This window comes from Amblyomma americanum, chromosome 10 (genome assembly GCF_052857255.1).
Source record: "Amblyomma americanum isolate KBUSLIRL-KWMA chromosome 10, ASM5285725v1, whole genome shotgun sequence".
NCBI classification, from domain to species: Eukaryota; Metazoa; Arthropoda; class Arachnida; order Ixodida; family Ixodidae; genus Amblyomma; species Amblyomma americanum.
The window spans coordinates 62411801-62434784 of record NC_135506.1 but is presented as its reverse complement, the minus strand read 5'-3'; the positions used below and the strand labels follow the sequence as shown (position 1 = coordinate 62434784).

The 22984-nt window shown below is 42.3% G+C and overlaps 2 protein-coding genes across 2 annotated transcripts; both read right to left on the bottom strand.

The window, feature by feature from the left end:
* Positions 1–16961: 16961 nt before the first annotated feature.
* On the bottom strand, positions 16962–17672 carry LOC144106159 (uncharacterized). Its single transcript, XM_077638899.1, has one exon. It carries the CDS (start codon positions 17670–17672, stop codon positions 16962–16964), a length of 711 nt encoding a protein of 236 aa, XP_077495025.1.
* A 54-nt stretch (positions 17673–17726) lies between these two features.
* Positions 17727–22183, bottom strand: LOC144106160 (uncharacterized). The gene is made up of 3 exons (XM_077638900.1): positions 21807–22183; positions 20921–21052; positions 17727–18628 (listed from the first exon to the last, which is right to left on the bottom strand). Exon 3 carries the CDS (start codon positions 18426–18428, stop codon positions 17727–17729), a length of 702 nt encoding a protein of 233 aa, XP_077495026.1. The 5' UTR covers positions 18429–18628; positions 20921–21052; positions 21807–22183.
* Between the last annotated feature and the right edge of the window lie 801 nt (positions 22184–22984).

Genomic DNA, 22984 nt, shown 5'->3' with positions numbered 1-22984 from the left:
GGAACAGAGCTTCAAAAAGTGTTTTTTGATGAAGATAACCCTCTGTATTGTGCTCAGTCCTTTCATAAAGTGTAATATTTCCTCCAGGCGACATAGGTTGACTGCCATCAGAGCCTCTAACTTTTATCTCGGTGTGTTACCACCATCTGTTCTGGCTTGACACTCTTTGCAAATTCAAAATGTAAATCCTTGCTGAAACCCCCAGTTTTCCTATCGTTATTATCATCATAAGGAAAGGTCTGCAAGAATATGCCAATATTTTAAACTTGTCCCAACAGTAGACTTCGTTCGTTTAAGGATTTTGGTAAACTGCGTTATGAATTTTTACCTGTTCATTATAATAAGCTTCGGCTGTAATAACATTTTATATGTAACTATGAAACAGTACTGAAGTATGAAGACCAAGGAATCCCTTCCTGGCTCAAAATTTCAGAATTCCTCAACACTTTTCATAATAAGCATGCCTTATGAGCACTATTTATTTTAGCTCTCCCCAAAGGCACAAGGCACATATATCACACATATATCATGTATGACGTCAAATAATGGCACATAATTTGCTCCATACGCAAACATTTAGGCCATGTTTTTTTTTGCCCTGCAGAGGCCTTTTCAGTTATTACACTCCTTGATGTGTCTGGATTCATTTCAAATAATTTGCACAACATAAAGACTGTCTTTTTAAGGTCATTAGCTAACCTCACAAGGCCTACATTATGCACGTCTGCACTGACTGTGGCATCTTTTGGTTCTTGTAGGATCTTCTTCCACAAGGTGTGGCGGTGCCAGCATAATCCACGTGACAAATTGTCACACCGCAACACCTTGTGCCCAGCAAAGCTGGATATCAAGTATAAAAAAGTGAATCGCGACACTATGAAAAATGACCTGTTCCTCTGCCGGCAGACACCTCTACAGGCCGTTGTAAAGGTGTCGCAACACAACCTGCAGTCAGCTGACCCACTAAGACTTCTCCGACTCAGCGAAGAAACAAAAACTGCTTTTCAAGAATATTTTGAAGATGGAATGACAACAGCTCAAGGAATAAGCCACCATGAGAGGCTTCTCACTGGAAAACCAAATGGGCACACCCTGCTGGCAAATTCAATGGCCAACCCACCACCAAGGAGTGTTTACCGGTGGCACCAGGAATGGCGGAGTCAAAAATATGGACCCCAGGGTAACCCGTCTTTAAAGCTGCAGGAAAACAATCCCAGATATTTAGCCCAGGGTAAGCAGGATTACCTATTCCCAAAAATTCCGGCATTATTCTTTGAAATTTTTAATTTCTGCTACTGCTTCCATTCCTGATAAGTGTTTGCATCACCACATATCAGAGATGTAAGTAATATACAGTTGTATGATGGGGAAGACATTCAGGAAAACACTTTGGACAGGTGCTGTACACTCTGCAGTGATTTAGCTCTTCATCATCCGGGCAAGGCAGAGCTAACGCATTGCCAGCATCTGTGCTTATTCATGAGAGCGTATTGTGAAAACAATGGGCCATCATTTCCAAGCTATATTAGCTATGCATTTTCAGTGAAAGCCCTTACACTGTGGGAAAAAAATTTATGTTATAAATTAGAGCAATAGGATAGAAAAAAAGAGCTAAGGAGAGGGAAAAAACAGAAAAGTAGAATAAACACAAGTCCCACATTCATGAAAAGAAGAGCGTGGAGTAAGTTCAGCAGGGTGCATTGCTGGGCAAGTTGTTTGACATACTCAAATATGCGGCACTGGCAGACGATGAAAGTCATTTGCCAGTGCTGCATATATGACTGCCGTAAGTGCTCAGTGTTAATTGCTGACTTCAAAATTATTCTTGTACGCCAATGCACTGCACATATAAAAGCTGTGTAGTGACACACCTGTACCAAGTTTGAGCACAAAAAGCCATAAACAGAGGCATTTCCATGAAATAGTCTCAATACTACACTACAATGTTACAAAGTTCTAAAAGCGGCACTGTTACCACAGTGCCCTCAGTTATTGTCAGTCTATGAAGTCATACCAAAATGATGTGTGTTCATTCTTATTTACCTTAAAACACCTTAAACAAAATGAGGCCACAATGCAACTCACTGTAACTCTAAGTTGTCTGAGAAATATACATGAATGATAGATGGGCAATACACTGCATATGTGTACACTCAAGTACATCTTCATCACCCATTTTGAAGAGCCAGAAGTATCATAAAACTGAATACAGCCGCCTTTATACATTTTCTCCTTCCTTCTGTGTATCTTTGAGTAGAAGGATTACCTGTTCGTATGACTACTGTAAAAAATTTATCACCGCCTCTACTGCTGCTGCACTGCATGAGTTGCAGGTTCTTTGTGTCCCACTAGTCCTAATACTGACAAACTGGCTTATATTTACTGTTGAGCCATTGTTAGAAATCTGCAAAGCATTGAAGACAACAAGAGAACTGATGCATGACATGATAAGGAAATGAACCATGTAAACAGTGCACCAACTCAGGCGGTGCAAAAAGATTCTCAGCATTACGTAAGTGTAAATAGAGACTTTGCAAGTCACTGCTGCTGGTAGCATTCCATCACGTGCACTTATCAATCTATGATTATTTTTAAAAATGCATACAGTCATTTGATTACTTCAATGATATAAAGGTAATGAATAGATTTAGGCAAATAATCTATAAATTGCTGCCAGAAACTAAAGAGCTGTGGTATACAAGAGTGATAAACATCTTGGCTGAAAGCGTGCTAATACTTGTTCACTGTCCAGAGACCTGACCAATGTGGGAGTTACACACATGAGCAACATTATCTTTTAGAGTAAGTGAGAATAAATTTATTGTTGACTTTGTCGCTTACGCTTGCTGCGGTGGACAGAAGAGGAATATGGGAATATCAGATTTGTCCTGCAATAGAATCCTAAGGAAAAACTAAAACTATTAATTAACGTTTTTTTGCCGAGAGATCGCAATACAATATCTTTTTATTTTGCATTGGCAAAAAATATTGGCAAATATGCTAAGATAAGTGGCCTCTACAAAGCAGTGTAAAGCGTGGCTAAAGCAACTGTGTCCTTCATTCATGTATCAATAGACCCCTACTTTTCCCTTCCTTAGCAACCCAATTCCCCAACAAATGGCCTTGAGCCTCCCTTTCTAAATAAACAGCTCATTCATTAATTCATTCATTTTGCATGAAACATCAAACTGCACTGAAAATGCACTTTAAGATGCAAAGATATTAAAAAAGACTGTCTTCGAACAAGCTTGTGTTACTAGAGGGAACATTCTGTGATAAAAATTTACAATGCACAAATAAAAAAGACTGCCTTTGAACAAGATTATATGTTATCAGAGGCGACATGCTATGATAAAAATTTACAATGCATAAAATCTAGACAAAGTACTGCCAGTACAAGAGCTGGACTATGGTATGTGGGAACACCTGCATCAGGATTAGTGACTAGCTAAAATTAGTGATAAGCTCTTGTTCAAAATACTGTGCACACCAGTTGCAGTGCGGAGTAAAAACTGATGTTCAGAGTGCTGTGGTTTTATAAAAACAATAGCGAGCAAGCTTGTGAAGTCAAACATACAAATTTTACTTTACTCTGCTGCCGTAATCCATAGTGAGTAATAGAGAGTTCTCCTATGTACATAAAAATGTTACGAAAGCTAGCTATTGGGCATAAAGAGAAACACAAAAGGTAGAGAGGCTAACCCTCATGTTTATCACTCTTTTCATGCTCCTTCAATGATATGCTTGTCTGTTTTGCAGGGACAGATGCCAGCATCACGAGTGTGGCAGATGACAGCTGGGCAGTCCTTGTCGTCACACCCATCATGCATCAAGCCCAGCAGCGGGAGTCCGCACGTGACATTATATTTGTGGTCTATACATCGATCATCATGCAATGAAACTAGGAGCACCATAACGGTGCTGCTGACAGCCACAAAGCCAGGGGCAGTGCCTATTGCACTTGTCATACACAGCTCCCAGACCAGGGAGGGGTACAAACAGGCCTTCCAGAAACTCAAAAGCCAGCATCCATTATGCTTTGGAAACAGCCCCGTTTGCTGCTTTACTGAATAATGAGCAAATTGGAATAACATTAATTTTTTTTACAAGACTTCCCATCCAAACCGCCTTACTATCAGAAATATGACAATGGTGACAGATTGATGCGGCACAATATTGTATTTTGATTTGGTTTTCTGTGCGTCTTACAGCTTTTACGTCTGCCACTTCTAATATGACCACTGTATTTTTCTCTTAGATGCCTATTTGTCATATGCCCTGCATTAATGCTGCTACTAAGTATACCTTGTACCTATGTATATTTTCGCCTTTAAGTTTTGCCACATACAATAGCTTATTTACTTTTTGCCTTCCATCTCATGTTGTATTAATTAGTTTTTCTTGTGCATATGTCACTTCTTGTCCCTCTTACTCAATGCCTTTCTGACCCTTGTAAGGTATTAAGAATAAATAAATGAATAAATACAGTGCATATCTAAAACCAAACACAACTGCAGGGAAAGTTGGGTTTATAATGCAACAAGCTGGACAGTTTTTTGGTATAGGTTCAGTCACATGTCAGGCGAAGGGTTACCAACTTTCCTTTTCGAAGAAGATTGGATAGAGGCCAGGACACATGACAGACAAACAGCTGCATGTCGAAATTAGCAATTTTTTGGTTAAGGCGTGTCTGCCTACAAGCTGATTTTCTCGACCACGCTGCCTTTCAAGGCATGTTTCCACCAAGGAATTTTCAAAAGGAAACACAATGCAGGAAAAGCAAGCTACCAATTTTTCCACCAACTCGTTCTTGGTTTTTATCAAGGAACTCCTGCAGACTGCTGCTGCAGACTGTTGCTTTACCTCTCATGTAAAGCCCTCACCCAAGGGCCCTTGAGGTATCTGTAATAATAATAAAAAAATCAAGCAGGCTCCCGCATTCTAGATGAATCTTTAGCTTAGTTTTGAGAAGTTATGTAACTAGCTGCATAGTCATCCTCTTCTTATGTTTCCAAGAGCTCTTCACAGTAGAGAATGCTTTCTTCTCTGACTGCTGTTGGAAGGCACCTAGGTTAGAAAATGAAAGCCCTTTGGAGTGGCTATTTATTCCTGACTATATGACCCGATCGCACTCAAAAAGTGGTTATTTTGATAAGGTCATGTTTGGAACAGAAAGTGTCCTTTAGACAACCCTCACAAAACATGGGCTAATCAGTAATCATAATCAACAGCATTGACTGCTTTTTTATACATGCCAAAGTGCTGGTCAGGATTGGTGTTAATGTCCCCACAGTAAGTACATGTCCCACTACAACATTTTAAACATGGACTATAAGTGCCTCTGCATTTAGCAACCTGCCACCCACAGGCTCTAGTATGTGCCAGAAGTAAGCATAAATTTTTTTTAATCCTCTTGCCACAGTGTTGGCAGAATATTCAAGAAAAAACAGGGCATAGAGTTGGCAATTATGGGTAGAATGTTAAAATATAATCTTGCCGAGGTGTATACGAGTGCGTCAGCCTGTTGGTTTATGCTTGTGATGGGTTCCTTTTCACCTTACAGGCTCCAGCTGTGTTTATGACTGACAACTCGACCCGAAAAAGATGCCCTACATGAAACATGGCCCAGCGCACGACAGCTGCTGTGCCACTTTCATGTTCTACAGGGCGAGTGGCGTTGGCTGACCTCCACAAAGAACCAGGCAGCCAAGGAAGAGTGACGTCACTTGATGAGAGCTTTTCAGAAGGCGATGCAGACACTGTCATTTGACTACCTGCCTAGGCCATACAATACAAAAGAAAAGAGAGACACTCTACACATAAAACACTTCGCCATGCCTATTTTGGCTGAAACATTGCACTACTCAGAATCAAGAACATAAGAAGAGCTAATATTTAAAAGGACGCTAAGGATAAACTGAAGCTGGCCTGCACTGATAGATTCCTGCAATCTAACGAAAAGAGGTTAACCACACCACTATTGATATAGCTTTTAGAAGTGAACAAAGACAGAAAAAAATGAGAGTTTTCGCTACCACAACCATTCTAACAAGCAAACTAGAATGACATTAAGACCTAATCTTATACGCAGATTCCCAAGGCAAGGATCCATCACCTCCCACTTCTAAACAGTGATCACAGAGCTCTTTACAGTCTTGACGGCATGAGTTTTAGTCAAGTGGAGGGAAGGAAACAAGTGTTTCATTTTCACATCCAACTTTATAAGAAATAAATGCCTCTTTCACTGCCATACGACTGTGCGGCACTAGTGATTTTGTTTTTAATTTTTAACAAAGTATGTACAACATACAGAACCTGTCACATATAGTGCACACCTTGAGGTAAACATACGATGACAGGAAAAGAATTCCATGCACTTTTCCTGTCACATACATAGTCTCATTGTCATGCTTCACAACAGTGCAGAAAACACAGATGAGAGAGACTAGACATAACAAGCACTTGTTGTGTCTAGTCTCCCTTCCACCCGTGCTTGCTGCACTGTTATGAATCATGAATATATTTCAACTCGCCCAACCTTCTATACTCTCATTGCCACTCGATTCAATGGCCACTGAACTGAATGGAAATCCGCTCGTGCCAAACATAAGTTTTTTCACTCGCCATTTAACTCTATAGAGTTTAAATTAACAGAGGTTTGAAAATGCAATTAGATAATGTCAAGAAGCCATGAGAACAACCACATGGTCACCATACATTGGAAAAAATACACAGGATTGAAACAAGAAAAATGAAAATCTTCTGTTCATTATTTGATTAACTGTTGACTTAACTAACTCCTTCAGAAATTAATTTTTATTCGATCATCAAAATAACAGCTCCGCAGATTTCCAGAAGTAAGCAAAGCAATACCATCTTTTTTGCATGCCATGTCTCTGTATTTTGCCTATTTAAGCATAATTGCATGCTTCATGACAACCAAGAACTGGCAAATTCCTTGCTGGTGCTACAACACAAAGAGAAGAGAACAGATAAGAATTTGTTTGCGAAAGTACCACTGGAAAAAATATGTATGCTTCTGAAATGAAATGCACCGTGTTGCCTCACATCTCTGTCTTTGGATTGTGCCTACTTGCAAAGTGTGCAGTGCTTTATTTTCTGAACATGTGTGAATTAAAAACTGCATTTACAACAATAAGAAATGTTTTCCTAATCTGCTGCTTCAGAGTGAGTGTTCGTCCCGAATGTAACTTACCTAGTTAGATATATCTTGTGCCAGCCAACAGATTTCATGCTTTCTTATTAACAAATTCATATCTGCGACAGCAACACACATGTATGGCCCTTGAAAAATTTTATGGTCATTGACGCTTTGTGCATTTAGATTGCTCATGTGACAGAAGATCCCTGGTGAGAAAAAACTAAGCAAAGTTAACTGATCAAGGAAGGATGATGAGGAATGCAGAAACAGCCTGTACTTGCTCAAGATATAGGTCCAATCCTTTTGTGATATAAAGACATTCAGTTAAAAAATGAGTTCACATGGTATGGTACAGAAATAATGGTACGCAGCTAGTAATACAAAACACCACTGTATGCGTAGACAATATGCTTTTTTTGTTCTGGTTTCAGATTCTGTAATCAAAAACACTGGAAGAGCTCCAGACAGCTAAGGAAGAGCTTCACTACCTCAAACACAAAGCCTTCATAAAGGTAGTGGAGACCTTTCTTCAATGCCAGCAAGAGTGGGTGCTCCTCTACCGTGCAGGCACAGTCAGCAGAGGCCATAACACGAATAATTACTCAGAGGCATCCATACGAATCCTGAAGGACATTGTTTTGTGCCGCACCAAGGCTTACAATGCAGTTGCCCTGGCAGAGTTTACCATCACAACTTGGGAGAAATATTTTGAGACACGTTGCTGAGGCATGCGCATAACCATAGGAATGAGAAATCTGATGTACAGTGGAGCTTTTATACTTTCAACTATTATAATGAACTACTGTAGAAGCATAACAAAACTTCTTGGAGGTTAATGGCATAGTCATCCCTTTCAGCATAGTATATCCCTGTGCTCATTACCTGGCTGATAAGAATATTGTAATGAACCACTGGGTTGTGGACAGTTTCTGTTATGTTCTGTGTGCAGCAGGGTTAAAGTGGGGCATGCCTGCCCCAACTTGTAACCAGCAGCTCCATATTTCATAAGTGTGAAACAATATATAAACACAAGGCCAAGACACACCACCAACATCCCATTCCCAATAGTGTTATATCTTGTAGTGAGCCTTCAGATAATTTTTGTGCATCTTGAAGCATTGAAAAGCACATGTTGTGTTTCACATACATGAACACATTAATACACTACATGCAGTCATATACATGCATGTATATATGCATGCCTATGAACACATGTATGCCAAGCATACAGTTGTCACTACTGAGAAAGTTCCTTTTCAGGTGAGAAGGCCCTGAAGGTCAAAACAAAATGAAACAGCAGATCATGCATCAGTGCGTTCACCTTCATTTGGGATGGCATGCGTGCATGTGTTAATGATTACAGTGCACATATATTCAGGAAGGGCAACCTCCTTGAGAATACTGACAGCGTGATAAATCTAATGGCCAGGAAACTTCACTTATTCTTGATAACAGAGAGATAGATGTAAGGAAAGGCACAAAGATTCACCAGGAAATGCCCAACAGGCTGCCCTACATGAGGAGAGGGTGCAAAAAAGGACAAAACAGAAGAGAGAAGGAAAGTTGAATTCATTTACTTGAGAGGATGCAAAATGTCCATATTGTCGTCTATAATCTACAAAAACAAACCAGAGCTATTGTGTGTATACAGACTGTAGCTTAGGATAAACGTCATGTTTGCGAGAGTAGAGGTAATTCTGGCAGCAGCATGTTTTAGGCATGCAACCAAAACAAAAATGTACACTTTTCTGTAACTCAAGCTGGAAAGGCTGATGGTGGGTCAGTTGGTGTAGGATGTTCAGGAGGGTGAAAACCAGCAAAAAAGGATACGATGCAGAAGATAGAGGGCAGGACAGTGGGTTCACTAACAACTGAAGTCTGTATCGAAGAGTGGCTGCGAATTAGTACCACAGCCAATCATGGGCAAACAGAAATTTATCTATGAAAATTCACAACATATCAATGTCTTTGTTATAGATGGTGCACTCACATTTTGTGCTTCCTTATCAGGAAGGTCTGAAGGATTTTGCATGCCTTACGTGTTTTCTGGTGGCCCAGAATGGAAACCTTGCCAAGATACGGTGGTACATCCGCTACAGTGAAAGGTAGCATTACAACCAAGGCGGAATGCCTGTTCAGCTCGGACTTTCCATCAGGAATGACAAAACAGCAGAATCCGTCTTGAAAAGTAAGAACAGCAGTGCCAAAATAGAAAAAAGGAAAGATGTGACCAAAAAAAGGTACATTAAAGTCAGTCATTACTTATTTGCACATGATGCACAGCATAAAAAATTTACCAAACATCAAGGCATAATAATGATTTTTTTTCATGTCCAGCAAAGCCATCGTGCCTCATGAAATATGCACTGAGTAAAAATGAAACTGTGCACTACCAAACATGACAGCCAGCACATGTAATGCACCACAGAAGCGGTTTACAGGATTCCTTTAATTTGTGGAACAAGTTATGCCTGGCAGTGCGTGTGTTAATGATAAGAGAAGTGATAGATTGTAAAAGTACTAAGGTAGTGAGCAATACTGATGCTGAAGAAAATGATCGTCTTGCCTTTTAACGTAGCTGATGTACCACAGTATGTATAGTCGCAGCCATTTAAATACAAAGCATTTGTTAATGATCAAACTCCTCTCGCACCTCACCTATAGTAAATTAGGAGGTACCCGACATGCACACAAACAAGTTCCGCTGGTGTGTTCATACATAACGTCTAGAAACCTTCACACTTTCGCTAAATGTACGCAAAAAGTTCAAATGATGAAGCTTGCTCTATACAATTGTGGCCCTGACTTCACGTCACGTTTAGTGAAGTTTACATTATAGGCCACAGCGACATCCTTGAGGCCTTTGATATCAAGAAGTTTGGTGATTCTTATGTGAGTGTACCATCTCTAGTGCTGGTGAAAAAGGAATTTTATGTTATGATTTCTCGTATGTAAATTTCTCTTAGCTGCAGTTTTGGCATATTTAGGCTGTATTACTTGGCAGTCTGCCTTCAATAAATATTTTAGTCCAGCATTGGCCACCCCTTTGTGTTGTCGACCGTCTTTTCTGGCTGATTTTCATCTACCTTTTACCCACTCTACCCACCCGTCTATTTAAAAATGTCGCATCAGTTTTTAACCCTTTGAGGTGTTATTTTTGTTTTAATCAAAAACAAACATTTTTCATCTTAAATAGTATATTAAAGCCCCATGAAGAGATAATTTGTTAGTTTGCAAGTGTGAAATACCACTTTATTTTTTAAACGGATGTGCAAAATCCTGTACAATGTGTCACAATTAATCGAAACAGCAATATTGAAATGACAGAAGTTGTTGAGTAAACAGCCGAAAATAGTGAAATCAATTTTTGTTTTTGAGTTACACATTACGCTTGAAATTGCGAGACAAAAGATGACCTTACTGCTTTGCATAAAAATGCAAAGGGCATACTAATACCCTGCTCAATGTTTCCCTAAACATTACTTATTGTACTCATTAAGTGGCACAAATAAGAACCACATCATATGTGACATGAAGAACACTAATTCCATATGAAAGAAAGAAATTACTGCTAGGCATAGCACACTCTCAGAACAGCCCGTTAGTTTGCCCTGTACACAATTATGTACAAAATGCCTTAAAGGGTTAAGCAGGACTCACTCTTTCAGTATACAGTCAGAGATAGTATCATGATTATTTTTTTTATTTTCTATTGCAGGGCATGGAGGAAAAATACTGTGTACTTGAAAACTTGAAAAGGAGCTGCGACGTGGGCACAAGCTGGCTGAAGACAGCGCTGTTTATCCTAAACTACTGGATGCAGTCACTGCACAGCTCAAAAATGTGACTAGTAGTGGTGCACATGCTCTTCTGCTGAAGCTAAAGGCCTCCTCTGCAGCAGATAGGAGGCGTGGCCAAATAATAAGAGTACAGCCAACAATCCTGGCAAGGTGCCGGCCTGGCCTACCAAGGGGCTCGAAACGCGTTCCTGCTGGGCAGCCAGTCACAGCAGGACAAGCAAGAAAAACCAAACGTGGCCACAAATTAGGCAGTAGCATTCAAGAAAATGTACTGGGGGCAAAAAGTCGTTACTAGACCTGCTTTCATAGATAAAGACAAACAGGATGCAGCAGCACAACAATACAACCACTGCTACTGCATCCTAGTGGCATCGCTATAACTGCACCCAGTGCAGTGGCAATTGCGTCACCCTCCTCCCCCCTGCACCTTCTCTTCCAGTGTGTGGTGCATGAGCCCTACTCTGCTTCAGTGTTTAGCTTACTTCGTACCATATGAATATAATTCAACTCACAGTGGCAAGAAAAACATGCTTGGTGAACTTTCATATTCATATTAGCAGAGCCAGGAAAACGAAACCTCTGAAATTTGCTTTTTGAACAAAGGTGCACCAATTAAGAGAAATTTGCACTAGTGTTTTGAAGATGTGAATGAATGCAGCGACTGACAGTGTGAAAAGAATTGCGAAAATTGTGTGGACGTTTAAAAGGTTTGCAAAGATATGAGTACCAAAAGCTACAAAAAGTTATAACGGTAACCGCCTAAGGAGTGTTTCAGATGTATACAGAACCAGTGAATTGATGACTGCAGAGGTAATTAAAAAGAAACAATAATTAACTGATGCAAACTCCTTTCCAGTATGTGAAAATGTGTGTACTCATTACGCAGGAACCATGAAGGACAATTGAACTGTTGAAGTGCACAAGGCCCTAACAAATGTACAGAAAACTGAATTTTATTGCTGTTGGAATAAGCAACAAAAATGTAACCATTCAAGAGAGTTTTGACAGCTAGAAAGCTGAATTAAATTGCAAGAATGACAGGGCAACATTATTTATTACTGCAAAACAAACACCTTCAGAACGACTAGTAAGTCGTTAATTGCAGTATGCGAAACACTTCTGGAGATGTACACACTAGCACTTCACTCCAATTAAAGCACTGGCAGTAACGGGATGACAATTGTAGTTAAGTGTGGGCTAAACAGAAATCAAAGGATTTCGAACTCTGTGCAATGGAATCACAGGGTTCCCAACTGTATCTAAAGAAATGTAGTGTACAAATTTCAGCTGGAAAGATTACGGCAACAGCCTTTTACAATACAGGAGGCTTTTTATTACTATAATACATGCCATGTAATACGAAGACTTCAATATGCTTCAGTAACGACAAATATGGGAGAAACCAAAGTGAAATGTCGTGTGAAGCTGACAGCAAATGCGTTACGGCAAGTCTGCTCACGTCGATGCGCCAATATACAAGCCTTTCAAATCTAAGCTATCTGGGAAGGTGGCCTCATGAAGCTTGAGCATTCACCGTGCTGTTCAGGCCTCGGTGGTGGTGATTATTTTATCTTCTGTAATACGAGCAATTTCTGCGTGGGCAATGATTTCCTGATGATAATGTAATTAAGAAGTGCTAAGCAGGTTCCTGCAACGCCAAGAAGTCTCCTTAGTTGAGAGAACAATGATGTAAGATGAAATTTGTGTTCATGTCAAGCGGTATTACACTGATAACATGATGTTCAATTTCTCTCCGAAAATTTGGTTTCAAATGCAAGTAGACAACCTATTAGCACTTGGTGAACAACTGACTCACCTTGAGTTTGTATAGCGCAAATAAAACGAGCAATAATTTTTTTATTCAAGGAGAGGGTTGCAAGAAGCTCCTGATCATTTCTTCAACTTTGGTGCTTTTTGCCAGTTTGCTTTCAAGAGATAATAATGCAAGGCTTGAGAACCTAGACATCTTATTTGCAGATGTTAAGTAGTTTTTGATAAGTTAGAAATTAGACCCACTGACCATCTCATTACGCCCCAGGCAGGGGTATCCTGAAGAATATTTGAACGTCTAGTGAAAAAGCTCTGTAAGATGAAAAACCCAACTGAGGGATGAACGCGAAGATGTGCAATAAGGACGAATGCTTGGCCTCATGCAGGTCAGTGCCTGCCACTTCAATGTGTCTCCGTAGCCAAAATATTTTGGCTCGTACAAATGATCAGAGAAAGCTGTGAATTTAGGAAATGAAGCATTAAGCTAAGTGGCAGTTAACAAAGGCACTGCATGCCCCCCGCCATCCTTCTATCCTGCAGCTGCACCGTCTTGAGCTCTGCACCCGATGCGGACCGCACCCCATCACCCCCCTCGTGATGCCACTGCTGCATTATGCCACTGACTTTGCAAAGTGTCGCATTGCTATGCCTGCCGCTTCTAGAAAAGGCCTCCCACCTCAGTTGTTATCAGTGTACATTCATATTTCATGTTGGAGTGTGCTATGAGGTGTCCAAAGAAGCTCTAAGGGGCAAAAGAGAAAGGCTGTAAACCTTTATTTAGCTGTTAAAAAAAACTGAACACGTGGAGACTTGAGGTTACTGGTATGTTTACGATACCTCAGTGCATTTCTGTTCCATAGAATTTTTTCTGTTTCACCGATCCATTTTCTGCTTTGCAATAGCTTAGTCGCGGTGCAAACTGTGCAATTTTTACACTTTCCTGTACACTGTTTTTTTTCCGTGTTGCCTTACGCTACGATACCTCAGTGCATTTCTGTTCCATAGAGTTTTTTTTGTTTCACTGATCCATTTTCTGCTTTGCAATAGCTTAGTCGCGGTGCAAACTGTGCAATTTTTACACTTTCCTGTACACTGTTTTTTTTCCGTGTTGCCTTATGCTACGATACCTCAGTGCATTTCCGTTCCACAGAATTTTTTCTGTTTCACTGGTCCGTTTTCTGCTTTGCAATAGCTTAGTCGCGGTGCGAGCTGTGCAACTTTTACACTTTCCTGTATTATTGTTTTTTTTTTGTGTTGCCTTACGCTACGATACCTCAGTGCATTTCTGTTACATAGAGTTTTTTCTGTTTCACCGATCTGTTTTCTGCTTTGCAATAGTTAAGTTGCCGTGCGAACTGTGCAATTTTTACACTTTACTCTATTACTGTTTTTGTTTGTGTGTTTCCTTACGTGCCTGCTTTTTAAGAATCTATTTTCGTACGGGGCCACAGCCAGTATTAAAGCTAAATATTTGTGGTTCACTCACTCCCTTGTCGAAAGTGGCAAATAAATTAAGGCTTATTAAAATACCCCACGCTTTGATTAGATTCAGGACCAACAGTACATTGTTATGGCAAATACACAACAGCTGTGTGCAATTTTCTTATTGTCCATGCGATGCCCATGTGGAAAATTTAATGTCTATGTGGCAAATTTAATTTAGGCATAGAAGAAATGTGTAACCTTTCTTGTCTGTACACACTAGCAAAAGTCATGACCTGTATGCAAAATGCTCCTTTTCATATGTAAATCTATGAGGCCAGTACTTTCAACTGCACAAGAACTTTTATTGATATAAGTCGTCATCAGCACCACCCAAGTGCAGTACAGGACAGAGGCTACTCCTGTTGGCCCCTAAATTTCCTGTTTTGTGCCTGCCATGGCCATGCTATCACAACTAATTTCATGAACTTGTTACTTCCTCCTGCAGTCAGCCACACTTGAATGCTCTTTCCTAATAGTCCAGAGTGCATGACAAAGAATTGAATTCAACCAGTACGTCAGACTTTCAATCACATCTACCTCACTCCACATCAGCAGCCCCACGCTTAAGTTAATTAGTGCCTGGCCACTCAGGGTTGAGTGAAAGATCTAGGATGACAACATTAAAGGGGCTTCTTCCCCTGGCTTCAGTTTTTACCTCATCACGAGTGCACCTACTGATATTTTATCAGTGGATTACTTGGAGACTTGACATATACCTCAGTAATAAAATTCAATCACTAGGATATATCTCAGCAGAGAAGAAAATAGAGTTTAAAAAATAAGCAAACATATAGTCAGAGAAGTACAAGAAGATCATCACATCAATCAGCATACTAGTATATTGCAAATATGCTAAAATGCTGTGCACTGAAGACAGCTCAGAAATTCCTTATCAGATTATTGCTTTGAGAACAACTTTTATAACGCAAGTACTCTGCTGATAGGTAGACAAATTGGGAAATTTAGTGTCATGTCACAGGTATTTTACTTCTGAAGAAGTGTTAGTTCTGACTCATAATGCCCCATTATTAGGCAAGCACCGAGGTGGCTTTGAGTGATGAAGTAGAACCAAGTTCAATAATGACTTCGCAAAAGAAAAAAATGTTGGGGCACAATTTTCAACATGAAAATATGCAACATTCAACAGAAATACATAGTAATGCACTAATACAGGAGGCAAAATAATTTTTTTAACAAGAAACAGCAGGTAAAAGACTAAACATAAAAGTAGGCAGACACACTTAAGACTGCTTACGTCAGCTCGCCCGTTAACTTTGTGCATGCAGTTGCCGCAAGCTGCAGCATGATGCAACCCGAAGCCATGCAGCTGACAATTCTACCTCTGCATGGCCCTACATAGCCGCTGCTGTGAGGACACTGCACCCCTTCTGATCTGTGTGCCAATTTCGCGAAGGCAGTCCCCGCCATACCGCGGCCCGTGCTCCGCCTTAAGGGTATGATGCCATGGCTATGGGTTAATGCCCATATGTGCACAACTAGTCTTTCTCTACTTAACATGCATAGATCCTTGGGAGTCCTCATAGCTCTACTGGTGCAGTGGTTAAGCGATGCGCCACAGCCCTGGGATGGCAAGTGCTGCCACTGGTGTAATTTGTAACCTCGCGTGACCAATAATTTCAACCACCACCTGCCAGGTTGCATGAGGATGCCATCTTTTATGGGTATCATCGGGCGTTAACGCAGGCACATGCACGCACACGCAGGTTTTCATTAAATGGGCAAGTAATGCTCTTGTTTTAAAAGCAAGACATATGTTCTGACAGGATATAACTTTTAGTGTTCTCATACATACTGGTGACACTGCTTTACCACTAACACAGGAAACACACCACACGCACAGGCGTTTCCTGCACCACTACGGGAAGAACAGCTCCAGTGATGTTAATGCCCAGATCTGTAAACCAGTCAGGAAAACACAAACACTCTGAATGCACACAATGTAAGTGTGGCTAGGTGCAATCTTGCTTCCCCTACAATCTTGGTAGAAGGATGAGAGCTTGTAGAAGCAACATATATCAACACGACAGAGTCTTAGACTTTGCACCACGTTTTGTAATGATCAGAAGCGACGTCATTCACACATGCTACTCAGCCTTAGTGGCAAATGTGTTTTATTTTGGAAAAGCTTACTTCATAGGGAAAGGTTATAAACAGATTCTCTCTGCAAGTGCAGTTCGAAAACATGCAAACTTCCTGTTTGAACAAGGAGCATGGGGGCAACCTGCAAATGTAAGCACTCAAGCTGGTCGTCAGCTAGCAGTGCTTGTCAAACACAATACAGGCAAAAGGAACAAGTTCACGGAACTATTGATTCCCATACTGCATGTTTATTCTCACGGTACTATTTTTAACCAAAATTACAAACACCTTTGGGCAGAGGTGATGAAGAAGTGGTCTTTCTATACTTATGGGCTTGCAGATGCCTTTTGAGGCTTCCGCTTTGTGTAAACACCATGAGGAACAGAGAGCAGTGGTATGGCTTCTCGCCTGTATGTGTCTGCCAATGTTTTTTCGCGGGCGCCACTGTCAAAAAAGGCCATGGACACTGAGCAGTGGCATGGCCTCACGCCCGTATGTGTTCGCAAATGCATTTTGAGGGTTTGACTCCCTAAAAAGGCTCGTGGGCACAGTTCACTCAGATATGGCCTCTATCCAGTGTGAAAGCGAAGGTGTGTCATCAGGTTGTCCTTACGCGTGAAACTCTTGTCGCAGTGGTCGCACTTCTATGGACTTTCACCGGTGTGCAAGAGAAGGTGCGTCATCAGGCTGCTCTTTTGTGTGAAACTCTTGTCACAGTGGTCGCACTGGTATGAACATTCACCGGTGTGCAAGCGAAGGTGTGTCAACAGGTTGTCGTTTCGTGTGAAGCTGATGTCACAGTAGTCGCACTTGTATGGACATTCACCGGTGTGCAAGCGAAGGTGTATCATCAGGTTGTCCTTTCGTGTGAAACTCTTGTCACAGTGGTCGCACTTGTATGGTCTTTCACCGGTGTGCAAGCGAAGGTGTTGCATCAGGCTGTCCTTTCGTGTGAAACTCTTGTCACAGTGGTCGCACTGGTATGGACATTCACCGGTGTGCAAGCGAAGGTGTGTCAACAGGTTGTCGTTTCGTGTGAAGCTGATGTCACAGTAGTCGCACTTGTATGGACATTCACCGGTGTGCAAGCGAAGGTGTATCATCAGGTTGTCCTTTCGTGTGAAACTCTTGTCACAGTGGTCGCACTTGTATGGTCTTTCACCGGTGTGCAAGCGAAGGTGTTGCATCAGGCTGTCCTTTCGTGTGAAACTCTTGCCACAGTGGTCGCACTGGTATGGACATTCACCGGTGTGCAAGCGAAGGTGTGTCATCAGGTTGTTCTTTTGTGTGAAACTCTTGTCAAAGTGGTCGCGCTGGTATGGACGTTCACCGGTGTGCAAGCGAAGGTGTGTCATCAGGTTGCCCTTTCGTGTGAAACTCTTGCCACAGTGGTCGCACTGGTATGGACATTAACCGGTGTACAAGCGAAGGTGTCTCATCAGGTTGTTCTTTTGTGTGAAACTCTTGTCACAGTGGTCACACCGGTATGGACGTTCACCGGTGTGCAAGCGAAGGTGTGTCATCAGCCTGTCCTTTCGTGTGAAACTCTTGCCACAGTGGTCGCACTGGTATGGACGTTCACCGGTGTGCAAGCGAAGGTGTGTCATCAGGTTGTGCTTTTGTGTGAAACTCTTGTCACAGTGGTCGCACTGGTATGGACGTTCACCGGTGTGCACGCGAAAGTGTGTCATCAGGTTGTCCTTTCGTGTGAAACTCTTGTCACAGTAGTCACACTGGTATGGACTTTCACCGGTGTGCAAGCGAAGGTGTGTCATCAGGCTGTTCTTTCGTGTGAAACTCTTGTCACAGTGGTCGCACTGGTATGGACATTCACCGGTGTGCAAGCGAAGGTGTGTCGTCAGGTTTTCGTTTCGTGTGAAGCTGATGTCACAGTAGTCGCACTTGTATGGACATTCACCGGTGTGCAAGCGAAGGTGTGTCATCAGGTTGTCCTTTCGTGTGAAACTCTTGTCACAGTGGTCGCACTTGTATGGTCTTTCACCGGTGTGCAAGCAAAGGTGTGTCATCAGGCTGTCCTTTCTTGTGAAACTCTTGTCACAGTGATCACACTGGTATGGACGTTCACCGGTGTGCAAGTGAAGGTGCGTCATCAGGCTTTCCTTTGTGCAACTCTTGTCGCAGTGGTCACACTGATATGGACGTTCACTGGTGTGCAAGTGAAGGTGTCATCAGGCTGTCCTTACGTGTGAAACCGTATTGACACATGGAGCACAGCTGGATGTTGGGGTCGTGTCACTGCAAGAACTTGGTCCAGTAGGTTTGCTTTGCTTGTCATGTATAGTGACTGCACCTGCGTTGTGAAAGACAGAACTTTCAAAAGAATGTGGGACCTCATGTGTCAAACTCTTTTGGAGCTTTCACCACACGTTAGCAAATGTGGAAATGAATCTTGCACAGCAGCCATGCAACTATGAATAACTCACGGTTCAGAAGCTGACCACACACAGAATTATATTTTGAAACAAAAATTTGGTATTGAGAATTTACAAAAAAATTGAAGCCAACATTTAATCCGTAAAGGGTGCATTATTACCAAGTTGGCTAGTAACAAATTTTAATTTGGTTAAAACACACGGTGCCTTTAAACCAAGAGCTCACACCATGACAAGCTTCATGACAACAGCACGTTAGTCACCTAAGACAAAACAACTATTTAGGAACAGGTTTGATTTATGGCGTTTAACGTCCCCAAGTAAATCAGGCTAAAAGGGACACTGTAGTAAGGGCTCCAAAATTTTGACTATCTGGGGTTTTTAACGTGCATTCACATCGCAAATATTTTTATACACGTGAATTCTTGTTTTTTGTGCAATATTTGATGTCTGTGGGTGATCAAGAGTGACCAAGACTTCACCTCGGCCCTTTGTTTTTAGCATAAGCTACAGCTGTAATTCCTGTAAACAAGACGTGTTTTATCAAGTGCAGCGTCGTCACTGCTACTCTATTTGTCCTATGAAGCCATTGTGTCGTAACACACAAATGGTCGTATTAAGAGCTATCCTTGCCGAGGGCAGTCGTTCAGTCGTAACAAAAAGTAAAAATGTCAAAGTTAAAGCTAACACACAAGCACCATTAGCATCAATATCAATTCTGTTAGGACCACAAAGTTGCATTGTGAACTAGATCAGGACAAACAACTCAGGTCCGAGGAACGCGATCATCCCAATTGAGATTTCAGCCCTGTCGACGCATCAAGCTGACTGTTAACAGACATTCATGTCCCCGCAGTACACTCTTTATTTCTGCCTTGGATGCTTCATTGCTTTTCACAGACACCATACTCTACAAAGCCACCCAATTGTTATGGCGGCTGACAGGAATACGAGGTACATTCAAATGGGCACATCTCGCATGAGGATGTGGATTGTACCTCCTGGTTTTGATTGGTAGCAAAGGGAACAAAGTCTACCATTCCCAACCGCATACTGCCCAATGTCCTGTGGCAGATCTTTTGAGTCCTCTTTGGAACTGCATCCAGCCCATTTCTGTTAGCAGCCATGCCGAGTCGAGATGTTGTTTCAGAGGGACGATTTCTTGACAAAGTTATCTGTATTTCGGAATTAGCAAATGCTGACTATAATTCTCTTGAGATGGACATCAACAACAGTATTCTTCAAGCTTACATAAAGACAAAAGCTGTTCTTGCAAATGCTGGCGTCACACTTCAGAAAGGGGACTCATCGCGATACAAGTTCTAGTTGGACAAACTCTATCCATAAAGAGGTGCCTCTTTAAGGATAAAACTTGAATAGGATAAAGCTCTAATATGGGGTTCATCTTGGCACCAAGAGAAACTTTTATCAAAGTTTAAAATTATGTTCTGTGAAGAGGCACTACCCGTGAAATTTCTTAGTGCAAGAATGTTTTTATGGCAATTTGGCTAGCCACAGGCATATTTCTCCTATATACTGAACTGAAACTCTGCACCACAAGCTTACACTGCAAGATGCTCGCAGCTCCGAACTCGTGGAGCTGAATGATATACATTCATAAGCATGCAGTACTCATCTTTTCATCCACATTGCACCACTGAAGGCTATGTCAATGCCTCATATCTGGAGGCAAGCAGCTTAAGCACACAGGATAGGTCACAGACAACAAACACCAAACCCTATGTGTGCAGTGCCCTGCTGCGCAATGTGCTTACTAAGACTTGTCTAGGTCTTCACTGCTGATTTCTGCTTGCCTCTATGGCTACATGTTTTACTCTCACAGCAGGATGATCACGTTTCTGATCATCATTTGCTGAAGCTATCATTGCCTGCAACGCCGCCGCACGAGTTTTGTGCATATTCAGCTTTCAAAAAGTCAAGGATATCAAGAAACTTGTCCAGAAAGTTCACCTTTCTGTCGCCTTTCTCAACTGTCAGTTGTGTGTTTGTTGAAAATGAAGGCAAACATGCATATCAACGCACATATAGCTACTGAAGTCTTTTGCTTGTTATTTGCTTTCAGCATTCCACGAAGCTCGACAATCGGGGCTAAGTCTGATTCCCGCATTTGTTAGACACTTTGCGCTTTGGAAAGCATGAGCTCAGCTCGAAGCGGCGCACCTCCGAAATTAACAGAAAACGGGATTCACCTTGTGGCGCTTCAGTGCTTTTGCTGCCTTCGCCTTCTATCGCCCAGCTTGGTCATGCACCTTCTTCAACAGGCAACAAACGCCGAACTCGAAGCATGCGTCAGTGACTTCGTGTGAGAATCAAAGCTGGTTCTGAAATGTGTTTAAAATCTAAATGAAAAGCACACATATTGCGCATGCAGACATGAACGCGCGAGCAGCTCAGGATACATGCATGACAGAGATACGTGTAGTAAAAAAATTGGAGGACGCTTAAGCTTCGTCTTTAAGAGTGAGACACGACAGCATGTTGCAGCGTTGCCAAAGAGTGCACGGAACGCCATCGCCCGTTCGGTGCGACGCATGGCCCGTTGGCCGACAATTTAAGGAAAGCACGCCTGTCTCACATATCTCGGTGGACACCCGAATCGAGAAGTAAGGGAAGGAAAATGAAATGAAAATTGATTTTAAGGAAAGGAAAATCCCTTCCCTCACGGTGCGGTTCAGGTGTCCACCGAGATGCGCCATTTTTCGCTCACGGCCAACGCCGCCGACGACACCGGCTTTTCTGCGGCACGGGCACCTTAACTCTGTCGCGTTAAAAACCCAGCATTACATTCCATATTCCATGCTGCCTTTGAACCGGCGGCCAGACAAAAGCTGACCGCGGTTCAGAAGGTCATCGGGCAAACTAACATCCTTAGCAGATCCTCACCAAGACTGAGCTCCAGTCTGGGATTGCTCTGGCAAAAAACAGGCGAGCCTTTTTGCCCGAGTTCGGTGCCGGGCGTTGCGTCTCGCTGCTTTACCCGGAAGATGAGGGAACGCAGCAGAAAATAACCGCCAGCAAGGAGATTAATAGTAAATCTGAGTGTGCATCCAGCAATGAAAACGGAAAGGTACTCACGGGAACATACTGAAATGCGTAGGAAAAATTTGGGATATGATGTCAGATTCCTCTTGCCCACGATGGTGATTATGTCCTCCGGCTGAATGGGAACGTGGGCGCTACTTCCTCTTTCACAGTCATCATGTGAAAGACCACACGACAAGCAAATAAAGCTCCGCTTAAACCCCGCGGCTTAAACCAACCAGCACGAACGCAACCAGAGGAAGAGAAGGTCGGCGAGGGTCCGGGCTGATTTTATATGGATGGATGGATGAATGGATAGACGATGATAATTTTATTCTTTGTATCGGACGGCAGCTTGCGCTACCTATCCATGAATTTCCCTCTTGCCCGTTCCTTATGCTCTCTTACTTAAAGGGGCCATGACATGGTCGTTGTTCACATTTCAGTTTTGTGCTTAAGTAACTAATTCAAGATCTTATGATTCAATTTCCGAAATTTGGCTGCACTGGATGCGCTGTAAATTCCAAAAAAAAAAATGCGATCGAAATTAAGACCATAAGACTCCTCCCACCGGCAGAGACCGCCATATTGAATGATATCGTGACGTCAATAGAGTATGCACGGAGCAGCGTCGTCTGCTCTCGTTGCTGCAATATACGCAACGAGGTCTCATTCCTCCCTGTACTTTCGCGGGTGATCGAAGCAGCAGTCGTCCCCTATATATGATTGATTGGTGCCGCAAAAGCGATAATAACAGTAAAGCCTGTTTCACATGCAAGCGAACCGCTCGCGAATCCGCCTTTTTTCACGGCGCGACTGCGCATGCGCCCATCCCCTGGCGGCGGTATCGCGAAACATATTGGAAGGGTCGCGCGCTCCAGTCGAGACCGGCCGTGGAAGTGTAAACAAACCGGCTTCTTACGCGGGGTGCGTTGCTGCGGCCGTCGGGCGTTCAGCGCGACGCATTTGGCGATGCATTCGACATGTGTTACATACGGCTGCAATGCCCAATATGTAAAGGGAAGTAAACTCGGATTTTTTTCGCTTTCCGAACGCTTCCCGGGACCGCCTTCGACGCATAGCGTGGATAAAAGCAGTTCGCCGGCTCGACGATCGTGGCCGCCCTTGGGCACCGTCAAGCACGTCAAGACTGTGCGAGAATCACTTTGTGACCGGTACGGACGAGGTACTGTTTTTAAATGCATGTGCAGTCTATCACGAAAGGTTTTATT

What these genes read in the sequence shown, in the direction of transcription:
- LOC144106160 (XM_077638900.1), bottom strand. Translation starts at nt 18,428, where the DNA reads ATGACGCACCTTCACTTGCACACCGGTGAACGTCCATACCAGTGTGAT.
- LOC144106159 (XM_077638899.1), bottom strand. Translation starts at nt 17,672, where the DNA reads ATGACACACCTTCGCTTGCACACCGGTGAACGTCCATACCAGCGCGAC.